The 12,962-nt window shown below is 35.1% G+C and overlaps 1 protein-coding gene across 3 annotated transcripts in view; it reads left to right on the top strand.

The window, feature by feature from the left end:
* Window positions 1–12,962, top strand: part of IL6ST (interleukin 6 cytokine family signal transducer) — a 51,008-nt gene that overhangs the window by 20,830 nt on the left and 17,216 nt on the right. For all 3 annotated transcript variants that reach the window (XM_077772975.1, XM_077772976.1, XM_077772978.1), the window contains 4 exons: window positions 4,526–4,831; window positions 5,720–5,840; window positions 11,633–11,799; window positions 12,204–12,358. In XM_077772975.1, the coding sequence (XP_077629101.1) occupies window positions 4,526–4,831; window positions 5,720–5,840; window positions 11,633–11,799; window positions 12,204–12,358 (749 nt within the window). The remainder of the gene's footprint in view (window positions 1–4,525; window positions 4,832–5,719; window positions 5,841–11,632; window positions 11,800–12,203; window positions 12,359–12,962) is intronic.

Here is a 12,962-nt window from a genome sequence, read left to right as displayed (position 1 = left end):
ATACTCCTGATAAATTATAGTTTGAGTTGAAACAGTCACTCAGTAATCCTAAATGCTGTTTCTGTATACTGACAATAACTTTAGGGTGGGGAGGGGAAAAGTATGTTGTTGTTGTTTTTTTTTTAATTAATACATAGGAGGAAATCTGCTACCTTTAATGGCCAATGGTATCACTGAGCAGGAGTGTTCTTGTGATACCAGAATAAAGAAGTCTCTTGGAGCAGTACTGCTCAAACTGGTCCACAGCCTGATGCCCATCTGAGAACTGGTGGTTGTTACTGGTTCACAATAAGTACAGAGATTAAGAATAAATGTTAGAAACTCTTAACAGTTTGACTTAGCCATGATACCCGAGCATATGGTCCCTGGACTTGTCTCATCAAACATGGAACAGAGCAAAGATTGTGGAAGATTTGGGGGAAGAAAAAACCATACTGATCTTTTCAACCACATATAGTTTGAGAAGCACTGCTGTAAATCATCCCCTTTCTAAATCCAGAAATGCAGCTTCTTTTTGAACACTTTCAGTGACATTAAGCTTATTTTGGAAATTGTTGCTATTTAGAAAATCTTTCCTTATTCTTGAGCCCAAATTGTTCTCCTTGTAACTTTTTCCCATTAACCCTAGTTCTAGAGTACTCCCACTTGGTCTTCCCACTGTTCAACTCTTCACATATTGAAGGACTATGTTTATGTGTCACTTGAGGCCTCTCTTCCTCAAATTGAACTTATGCTGTTATCCTGATTATTTTTTACAGCCTTGGCTTCTAACCCTGTACATGATGATTACCCTTCTGATTCTTCCCTTGGTTGCCCATAGTACATTCAAAATACTAGACCATCCCCCCGCTTGGACTTACCAGCTGTAGGACTTTGGCCAGTTGCTTAATCTGTACCTCAGTTTCGTGATCTATGAGCTGGGGATAGTAATAGTTCCTAAGGGTTATTGTGGGGATTAAGTGAGTTACTATACAGAAGGCATCTGGCTAATGCCTGGCCCGCAGGAAACATTATAAAAAGAATAGTAATTATATAATTATTATTGAGGTTCAAATAAAATACACTTAAAAAATAAATTTAGGGGCGCCTGGGTGGCTTAGTCGGTTAAGCGTCCGACTTTTGCTTAGGTCATGATCTCGCGGTTCCTGGGTTCGAGCCCCGCGTCGGGCTCTGTGCTGACTGCCAGCTCAGAGCCTGGAGCCTGTTTCAGAGTCTGTGTCTCCCTCTCTCTGACCCTCCCCTGCTAACGCTGTCTCTCTCTCTCTCTCTCCCCTAGAAATAAATAAAAACATATTTAAAAAGTAAATAAATAAATAAATAAATAAATTTAATGTACCATAACTGGATTGGTCTGAGTATGGTGATTTTATAATTTACTTTGATCTGAACATCATTTTTATTCAGTCAACATAGTTTTTTGCCAGCTAAGATAGACTGTAGTTTCATGATAAGCTGCTGGTCAGTGAAAATTCTTAGGTTATTTTCACATCAATTATTTTTAAGCCTTTTCTCCCTTACCCTGTATCTACTTCATATCAGCCTGAATAGAAGGTATTTCCCTCTCTTGCAAAGTTCATTATCTTGGTTTTAGCCTACTGGTCTATTTTTTCAACATAATTTTATGATCCAAAGTATTGTCAGTCCTCCATAGTCTTGTCCTTTGCTAATTTGATAAGTGTGGATGTCTCTGTTTTCTGCCAAGTTATCGATAATTATGTTCAAAATAACAGGACCACATTATTACTGCCTCACACATTACTCTAAAACTTCAGGCTTAAAATGACAGTCATTTCTCACAGTTTGTGTGTGTCACAAATAAAATAGCTGGACTATTCACCTTTGCTGTATGATGTCTGGGAAGGAACTTAGTTGGAGTATTCTAAGATTGAGGAGTAGAATCATCTGAAGACACATTCATTTATATGTCTGGTGTTGATGCTGGCTGTAGTTTGAACTTTGCTGGGCTTGTTGGCCAGAATAGCACATGTAGTCTCCCCATGTAACCTTGGCTAACTTGCAATATGTGGCTGGGCTCCATGGACAAATGTTCTAAGAGAAAAAGAGTACTAGTCCAAAAGTTGTATTCTTTTAATGATCGAGCCTTGGAAGTCACATAGTACTCTCCACTAGCTGAGGCAGATCCGAGGGCCATTGGCACCCGCACAGACAGGGCAGGAGTTGACCCTATTTCTTTGTGGAAGGAGTATCAGTCACATTGTAAGAAGAACATGTGGGATGGGATAAATGTATAGGTGTGACCATGTTTGGAGAATACAGTCTGCCACAGTGGCTGAGAGCAGGCACTTGAGCCTCCTCTACTCAAGACCTTTCTCTCGTTGACTTTTTTTGTAGTATTTTTTATATACAAGTAATCAACTAATTAAGATGCACTTAGTTTGAACCAATGGAATTTCTGTTTTTGTAACTCAGAAACAACCAAATATCAGCAGTTTTGTAATGTTCATATTATTACCTATTATAGTATATTCTAATCCATATTTCTTCATCTTGTCTATGTAATTACCCCAACTAACTTTCTCAAATGCCTTTTAAAAATTAAAATGTTCTCTTTCTAAACAATCTAATCTCAAATAGACTGGTAGACCTGTAAAAATGGGGTTAATTTGGCATAGGATGATTTTAATGAGCCTGTATTTCACTTTGAAACATTTGTTGATTTCTAGTATTTCTCTTTTATTTTGTGTGTTTAAAACGTATTAATACTGAGTCTGTAGTTGTATCTCACATTATTTAGTACTATAAAGTGTATTGTGCACTTACTGTTCATTATAATTACTTTAGAGAAAGTAAAAAAGATTTTACCAAGGAATAAAGTGAGGTCTAGGGATTTGTAAGGACTGGCCCAATATCACAGAGTAACTTACTAGTACCCCACAAGATGAAGTTCCATACAGTTGGAAGTTTAGAGTAATATGTGCACTGGGATTTACTGTAGGCATAAATAAATAATAGCAGTCATGTAAACAGCCCATATTATGAGTTTTGAAACAAAGAAATATATGTTCCTACTCTGGGCATTATAGGCTTTATGATAGGTTTAGGATTCCATTTGGGAGTACAGTTTTAACTGCAAAAACCTGTTTTTAATTCTTGCTGACTTTGAGAGAACCTTCCAGACCCTATCAGTGTGACTTGATTGTCTCTGGAGAGTAATAATAATGATGAGAGGCTACCATTTATTGGTGAACTATTGAATAACAAGCATTATAATAGCTGTTTTACATAAGTAATTTTTAATCTCAAAAATGCTTGTTTAGTAACTTTATTTTCCAGGTGAAAAAACTGAAGCTCATTTAGGATGGGTAACCACCCAAGAATCCATTGGTAAATGGGATTCACTAGGGAAAGCTGCCTTACATTTCTGGGCAGTAGGCTAGAATGAGGCCAAGTAGTTGGGAATTTTATATTGACAGCAGGAAGCCATTAAGTAATTTAAAATAGGGAAATAGCATGATCATTTTGAATAGTAACACTGGTAATGGTAATAACATGCACGGTAAACTGGAAGGAGGTCAGACTGTGGTGTAATGGCACTGTGGTGTAATAGGGCTGGTACGAAAGTGGTTGATAAACATATTAAGAATCTAGAACCAACAAGACTTGATGCAGTTGGAAGTTGGAGGAATCAAATTAGAAACGTTGAAGGTGACTGCAAGGTATCTATCTGGCCTAGATGACTGGATGCACATGATGCTTTTAGCAGAGGTAAAGAAATAATAAGTTTGAAGGGAACTGTGGTGCATATAGCTTTAGATAATGTTTACCTTAAAGTACTTATAGACTATCTCACATGGATATGTATTGCAAGCTGTTGGAAAGAGTAGGAAGTTAGAGCTGGAGGGAGGGATTTAGTTGTCATCAGCATGGAGTTGGGTATAGTTAAAGTATATAGTTGTGGTATAGTTATTTTTTCATGCAGTCTGATTTTTTTGTTTATGGGATTTTATCCCATACAGTTACTGTTAAAACTAATATATTTGGCCATCTTGTTCTAGTCTTCATGGGTTGTTTGTTTTTGCTCCCTTGCTGTTTATTTTGTTGTCTGAATTTTGATACATGAATGATGCATACTGTCTTCACTGCCTCATCTACTGGTCCAGCACTATTCAGCACTATTCAGGACTGGAGAGGAGCAGAGCCTACCACTGCCTCTTTTCTGGAGGGTTTCATTTAGACCCTGGGTCTGAATCAAGGAACAGGATAAGTATGAATCATGCTGCAGGCAGTTTGTTTTCTAAAGTAAAGTTAGAATAACTATAAAAAGGGCTGAAGCTTGCATACTTTTTTTTTCATTAGTCTTATAATTTGTATATTTCTTTACAAATTTAGGCATTGAATTCTGGCCATATTATTATTATTATTATTATTATTTTTTACTGTGTGTTTCTTTTTTCCTGTCTTTAGAGATAATTTGGTGAATATTAAGGGACTGTATTGATATAAAATCTCATTTTGTACCAGAATAATTGAGTCCATTTTTATATTTTCTGTTGTTCCTTTTCAGGTGAACTTCTAGAGCCATGTGGTCATATTAAACCTGAATCTCCAGTTGTACAACTTGGTTCTAATTTTACTGCAGTTTGTGTGCTAAAGGAAAAATGCATGGATTATTTTCATGTAAATGCTAGTTACATTTTCTGGAAAACAAACCATGTTACTGTTCCTAAAGAACAATATACCATCATAAACAGAACAGCATCTAGTGTCACGTTTACAGATATATCTTTATTAAATATTCAGCTCACTTGCAACATTCGTACATTTGGACAGATTGATCAGAATGTTTATGGAATCAGAATAATTTCAGGCTGTAAGTTTTGATTTTGTCTTATTTCAGACTTTGTTATGACTGTTGAGTTACATTTATAATGTCTGTTGGTCTTTATGAAATGTGGCAGTTTTTTGGCTCAGTGACTTTTGGACATACTTAATTTAAAAACATAGGTTTTGAAGTGGAACTGCATTTGCATTACTAATACACAAAAAGCCTGAAGAGTAACATAAGTTTTCTCTTTCCTGAAAGTCAGGTATCCATCAGTTTTCTAGAAAAAAAATGTTTTGACATGAGACCCACTAAGCATTGTTGAATTGAAATTTATGAATGTAGTCATAGTAACTTTCAGTATCCCTTAATTGCTGAGAAGATGCACATATAAAGCAACTGTCTGATGAAGATGAAGAAATACTAGAAAAAGTCTTCTTTCAGAGTAAATAAACTTAGTATGACCCAAGAGTGGATTGTCAAATTTATGAATACCCAGAACCATAATTTTGGCATTTGCTTTTCCTCCAGAGAGTTTTGGAAAGCAATAGGAAGAGAAATATAAGTGAATCATTTTTGTTTCCATTTAATTGCCTCTTACTAACCTGCAGTATTACTTATTAAAATACACTTCATGGAGAAATCAGTTAATATTGATATCCACTTACAAATGAAAATTGATTTTGTATAGGCAGTTAATTTGAAACATACTAGTTATTACAGAAAATACAGATTACTTAAACTAAAAAGTATGAGTTTAAGTAGAAAAGATTAGTGTTTTAGTCACCAGTCTTTTATTATGTCCACTTCCATACTTTTTGCTTTGGTTTGTTATTTGTCATCTAATTTAGGTTTTAAATGTCTTGGATAATATATAAATTGCATGTTATTTGTGGTCAAAAAGCTTTTTGAAATTTGCTGATTTTTCCTTTTTAGTGCCTCCAGAAAAACCTGAAAATTTGAGTTGCATTGTGAATGAAGGAAAGAAAATGATGTGTCAGTGGGATCCTGGAAGGGAAACATACCTAGAAACAAATTTCACTTTAAAATCTGAATGGCAAGTTGTTGTTATTTTTTGTATGTTAAACTTATTAAGTTAGTCGTTTGTACTGGAGTTTTTATTTCTTCATGTAGAAATATTAAATGCAAAGTTGTAAACATTTTTTCATTTCAATGTATGTTTGTTTGAGAGAGGGCAAGGGAGAGCACAAGCAGGGGAGGGGCAGAGAAAGAGGGAGAGAGAGAATCCCACGCAGGCTTTACACTGTCAGCATAGAGCCCTTTGTGGGACTCAAACTAATTATCTGAGCCAAAGTCAAGAGTCTGACACTTAACCCACTAAAGCCACCCAGGTGCCTCAGAGTTTTAAACGTTTCATTTAAGCTTTTATTTTAGAACATCTGAAACATATAAAAGTGAAAAGAATAGTATAATAAATCCCCCTGTGCTCATCATCCAGCTTTAGTAATGATCAGCTCATGACCAGTATTAAATATACCCCCCAAATTATCTTAAAATTTCAGACATCATATCATCTCATCCATAAATATTTCAGTACATAAACTCTAAAAGAAAAGAGCTTTTTTTTTCTTTTTTTTCTTTTTTTAAAGTCCCATAACTACAGGGGCTCATGGGTGGCCCAATTGGGTAAGCAGCCAACTTCAGCTCAGGTCATGATCTCACTGTTCCTTAGTTTGAGCCCAGTGTTGGGCTCTGCACTGACAGCTCAGAGCCTGGAGCCTGCTTCCAATTCTGTGTCTCCCTCTCTCTTTCTCTCTTTCTCCCTTTACCCCGTTCATGCTCTGTCTTTCTCTCAAAACTGAATAAACGTTAAAAAAAAAAAAAGACCCATAACTGCATACCTTTATTATACTGAAATAGAATTGAAAATACTTCATTATTGCATTTTCAGTTACTATTCATGTCTCATGATATCTATCTATATCTATATCTATATGTATACACACACATTTACAAATATTTTTAGTATAGTTGACACAGTTTTAAAATAGTTTCAGCTGTACAATATAGTGATTCAACTTTATACCTTATGCAGTGCTCACCACAAGCGTAGCTACCATCTGTCATCAAACCCTATAACATTGTCATTGACTGTATCCCCTGTGCTCTGTCGTGAATATATGTATATATTTTTACAGGTGTTCAAATCATAATCTAATCTCTATGCATTGCAAACTGATACATTTTATAAGTCTGTCTAAATATTTTTCTTTCTCTGTCTTATTTCTCTTAGCATAATGCCTTCAAGGTCTGTCCCTATTGTTGAACGCAAGGAAAAGATTAAATTTCTAGTCACCAGTCTTTTATTATGTCTGTGTCTTGGATAGTATACAAATTGTATGTCAGTGGGATCCTGGAAAGGATCCTTGTTTTTTATTGCTGAATAGTATTCCATTGTGTATATAAACCACAGTCCTTTATCCATTCATCCGTTGATGGGCTTAGGTTGTTTCCTTGCTTTGGCTGTTATAAATAATGCTGCTGTGAACAAGAGAGTGCAGATATCTTTTCAGGTTAGCAATTTTTATTCATTTGGTTTTATTCCCAGAGGTAGAACTGTTGGATCATATGTGGTAGTTTTATTTTTAATTTTTTTAGGATCCTCCATAATGCTTTTCATAGGGGCTGTAGCAATTTAGTTTCACCATACAGTGTATAAGGGATCCCTTTCCTCCACATGCAGGCCAGCATTTATTATCTCTTCCCTTTTTGATGATGGCCCTTCTAATAGGCATGAGGTGATGTCTCATTATGGTTTTAATTAAAATTCTTCTCATGACAAGTCATGTTGAGTGTGTTTTCATGTACCCGCTGCCCTTTCATAGATCTTCTTTGGAGAAAAATCTAGTCAGGTCTTTTGCCAATTTTTTATTTGGTTTATTTGGTTTTTTGTTGTTGAGTTAGATGACTATATACTAAGAATATTAACTACTTATCAGATCTGTGGCTTCCTAATATTTTTTTCCTTATTCTGTAGGTTGTCTTTTCACTTTGTTGATGGTTTCTAGGCAGATTTTTAGTTTATGTAGTTCCGCCTGCCTATTTTTTATTTTTGCTTGTGCTTTAGTTTCATATCCAAAAAAATCCGTACCAAGATCCATGTCATACAGCTTTATTCCTGTGTTTTCTTTTAAGAGTTTAATGGTTTGAGGTCATACATTTAAGTCTTCAGTCCATTTTTTGAGTTAATTTTTGTGAATGGCATAAGGGTATAATTTCATTCTTTTGTATGTGAATATCCAATTATCCCAGCACTATTTATTGTAAAGAGGGTCTTCTCCATCAGGTATTCTTGGTTCCCTTGTCAAATATTAGGTAGCATAATTAGTTGAATTGTGCTCGGGTTTATTTCTGGACTCTCAGTTCTGTTTCATTTGTCTATTTGTTTTTATGCTATTACGATACAGGTTTTTTTTTAATGTTTTATTCATTTCTGAGAGAGAGAGAGAGACAGTGTGAGCAGGGGAGGGTCAGAGAGAGAGGGAGACACAGAATTGGAAACAGCCTCCAGGCTCTGAGCTGGCTGTCAGCACAGAGCCCAACCTGGGGCTCAAACCCGTGAACCGTGAGATCATGACCTGAGCCGAAGTCAGACGCTTAACCGACTGAGCCACCGAGGCGCCCCTATTACAATATAGTTTTGATGACTATAGCTTTATAGTGTAGCTTGAAATCAGGAAGTGTGCTGTCTCCTGCTTTGTTGTTTTTAGGATTTCTTCACCTATTCAGAGTCTTTTCTGGTTCCACATAAATTTTAGGAGCGTTTTCCTCTACTTTTGTATAAAAGAAAAAAATCTGTATAAAAGAAAAAATCTTGGTAACGATTGCATTGAATCTACAGATGGCTTTTGGTGGTATTAACATTTTAACAGTATTAATTCTTTGAATTCATAAACACAGAACACTGTCTTCTTTGATTTCTTTAATTAGTGTTCTGTAGTTACCAGAGTAGAGATCTTTCACCTCTCTAGTTAAATTGATTCCTGTTTTATTGTTGTTGATGCTATTGTAAGTGGGATAGATTTATTTCTTTTTCAGAAAATTCTTTGTAAGTGTAAAAAACTGCTACCGATTATTGTATTTTAATTTTGTATCCTGCATCTTTACTGAATTCATTTATTAGATCTAACACGTTTTGGTTGAGAATTTTTGTCCTTCTGGTATTAAGATGAACAGTGGTTTCAGGTGTTGATCCATTGGTTATAAATTTTTTTTTTTTTTTTGCAAAGACAGGTTTTGTGTATTGGACTTGGCTCTTTGGCATGACCGACACACTTTGTAGACACAAGTAAAAATTGGTGGTAAACAAACTGTTCTTGATAGCAGTTTTTATCAGACATAAAAGCTACAAGAACTTTGCAGTGAATATTTATACAGACCCATCACTGAGATGCTGCAATTAACATTTTACTGTATTTGCTTTATCACATAGATCTGTATCTGTGCATCCTTCTCTTCACCTATCCATCTTTTTTTTAATGCATTTCAAAGTAAGCTGCAGAATTTAGTATACTTCACCCTTACCTGCTTCAGTGTTTGTTTACATCATTAATTAAATGTAATTGACTAGATAGTTACACATACTTTTTGTGTTTTGGTAAAATTTATGTGTATCTAAAAATATACTTACATACTTTATTATCAGGCAGTGAGTTTTGGCTACTACATACAGCTAAGTAACTCAGACTCATATCAAGATTTGAAACATAATCATAATGCCAGAAAGTTCACTTATGCTCCTTCCCAGTCAGTCCCAGCCACCACCTGTCTAACCCCATCCCACAAGGCAGCTACCTGTCTGATTTTCTTCACAACAGATTTTTGCTTCTTCTGAATGTCATGTAAATGTAATCATACAGTGTGTACTCTTCTGTGAATGGTTTTTATGACTCAGCAGAATGTTTTGGGGATTAAACTGTTGCTTCTCATTAGTGTTTCACTTAAAGGTTTGAACCATCATCAGTGATGATTATTTGTACATGAGGTACAACGTAGTTGGTATTCCATCTCTTTTTTTAAAGTGGATATACTCAGAACTTCCTTTGATCACTCATTGGTTACCCTGAGGTGCAGTTCATAGAAGGAAAATGATACTGATGTTTTTTCCTTTACTCTAACCAGTTTTATAATGAGTTCATTCCCTAGCGTCCTCCAAAGGTAAATAATGTAGGGTTTTCCCCTTCATTATGAATTCATATTTAAATATATTTGATGTGTTTCGGACCATTACCATTTTCCTTGACACTCACACAATGTCCCATTTTGGTTAGGAGGAACTTCCTCAGGATGGCTCTTCTTCTGGCTGTATTCATTCATCTTTGACAACTTTCTTCATTTCTCATATGATGTGATTTTCCAAGTTCATATTCTTTTTTTTTTTTATGTTTTATTTATTTCTGAGAGAGAGAGAGAGAGAGGGACAGCATGAGCAGGGGAGGGTCAGATAAAGAAGGAGATACAGAATCTGAAGCAGGCTCCAGGCTCCGAGCTGTCAGCACAGAGCCCAACTCGGGGCCCGAACCCACCAACTGTGAGATCATGACCTGAGCAGAAGTTGGATGCTCAACCGACTGAGCCACCCAGGCGCCCCGTCCAAGTTCATTTTTTAAGTTCACATGTCCTGCCCCAGACCTAGAATCAACCATTTCCCAAGTAGCCATGGTTCCATTTAGTAGGAAATACCATTTAGGGACTACAGTATGGGTGCTGGGGGAACTTACTGCTACTGGGTTGTTGTTTCTAGGCTTTTTCATTAGAAAGAGATAAGAATTGTTTTTAAGGTAAAATACATTTTGAACGAATACTGGTATTTCCAGTTTAAAACCGGGACCACCTGTTTTTACTTAATTCCATTCATGTAACATCTACATTTCCTTTCTTCTCTGCTGAAAACCTTAGTTTCCAGCAATACCAATATAATAATTCATTTACTTTAGCTCATAGTAAACATAAGAGCTGCAGAATAACAATGCCATTATCAGCACCAACAATAGGAATACAATAAAGAATTATAAGATTGTTTTTTTTCCATTAAGGGTGTAGTTAAATTGCTGTCTTAAAGTTATTTAAAATAATTTTCTCTGTGTTATAGTACCAACTCAACATCAGAGTTTGTATATTTCATTTTGCTTCTGACTTTTAGGAATTTTTAAGTTGACATAATTGATATACAATATCCTGTTTGAGGTATACATCATAGTAATTCTAGAAGTTAACCTGTTTTATTTTTGGATTTGACTTACCCTTGTATTTTAAAAAATTAGGGGTGTGTGTGTGTGTGTGTGTGTGTGTAATTGATGTATAGCATAAACATAGTAAATAATCATAATATCACTTGAAATTTTGAGTGGTGATAAAAATTAGAAAGTGGTTGCTTGGGTTTGACTGGAAAGAGTCTAAGGGAATTTTCTGGGTGACAGAAATTCTTATCCCTATCCTCCTGTCACCTCCTAGCATCCTGTGCTTACAAAAAGACATCTCAGGTACAGTAAGGATTCTATTTCAGGAACGGAAAGAAACAGTAACATTACAAGAAATTGATTTTTAGAAGACAGGTCATTGAAGATAAAGCATAGTATTATAAATTTAATGTTCTTGGAGTGAAAATTTGAAAATAATTTTGTGTTGTAAGGTGTAAATCAAACTCAAGTTTTAAAGAAAAACAGGTTGGTTTTTAAGAGATTTTTATTTGTTTTTAATGATCAACAATTTATTTTATACTTATAATTACTTCATTTATTTCAAGCAGTAATAATATAGGTTTCATCAAATGTTTTTCACTCTAATTTTTTGAAATCTAATGACTGATTCCTCCATTTTTGTATTTAGGGCAACAGAGAAGTTTGCTGATTGCAAAACAAAACGTGACACCCCCACCTCATGCACTGTTGATTACTCTCCTGTTTATTTTGTCAACATTGAAGTCTGGGTAGAAGCAGAGAATGCCCTTGGGAAGGTTACATCAGATCATATAAATTTTGATCCTGTAGATAAAGGTAGTTATAAAACTGAATTTGAGAATTTATTAGATTTCGCTTATTAATTAGTTTTTCAGTTTTAATTAATGTAGAAACAACCACGTATTATCTTAGTGACTTTTACAAATTCATTTGATCAACATTAAAAATAATTTGGAAAAAGCAGAATATCCGTAATCCACCTGCACTCATAGCAGCTTTTACTTTGAACTTGACAAAGAAAACTAAAATTTCTTTAGAAACCTTTTCTCTTCATTATAATAGTGTGACATAAGTATTATTTTCAGAAAAATTTGTTCATCTGGTAAGAATAAATGAATATAGTGATATAAAGAAAATGTAAGATGTATATTTTGAGTTTGCATAAGAAGTTGTAAAAATGAACCATGATAAAAAAAATTCGGATTTATTTTATTCTTCAGTGAAGCCCAATCCACCACATAATTTATCAGTCAGCAACTCAGAGGAACTGTCTAGTATCTTAAAATTGACATGGATCAACTCAAGTATTCAGAGTTTTATAAGACTGAAATATAACATTCAATATAGGACCCGAGATGCCTCAACTTGGAGCCAGGTAACTTGCAAGTTACTGTTTATGCAAATAGTCTCATAACCCTTTATAACCCTAAAAGTCTCACTATCCTAAGGTTGTGGTTATATGTAATATTTTGCTTGCCACCTCTTCTCAATATGTATTTCATGCAAGGGCAGACAGGAAGACATTCAGATAGAAAATATAGTCTTGCTGAGTACAGTAGCTTTTAAATGAAGTATGGAAGGGATGTAGGGTGAGAAGTAATAGTAATTTTTAGTGGGAGGTGAAAGGAACACAAAAAATAAACAAATTAAATGGGAGGGTGTATGAAGAGACTATATAGTAAAGGTAGAGAGCAGGGCCTAATGAACTAAATCTGAAGGCCAATTTCACCCTGCCATCTGTTGTTATAAATAAAGCCACACTCATTTTTTTATATTGTCTTTGGCTATTTTGTGCCTCAGTGGATGAGTAGAGGAGTTGGAACAGAGACTGTCTGACCCCCAACCTAAAATATTTACTATCTAGCCCTTTTTAGAAAGCTTTTCAACCTCTTAGTAGAGGAAGGAATTGTTGGGGAGAACTTCTAAGACTGAAAAGGAAAAGAATACTGTTCCCAGAGATAATGCCGTCACCAAAAGAA

Source organism: Crocuta crocuta, unplaced genomic scaffold (genome assembly GCF_008692635.1).
Source record: "Crocuta crocuta isolate KB4526 unplaced genomic scaffold, BGI_CrCroc_1.0 scaffold107, whole genome shotgun sequence".
In the NCBI taxonomy this organism is placed as follows: domain Eukaryota; kingdom Metazoa; phylum Chordata; class Mammalia; order Carnivora; family Hyaenidae; genus Crocuta; species Crocuta crocuta.
Note: the sequence above shows the minus strand (reverse complement) of the source record. Positions and strands in the feature narration are given on the sequence as shown.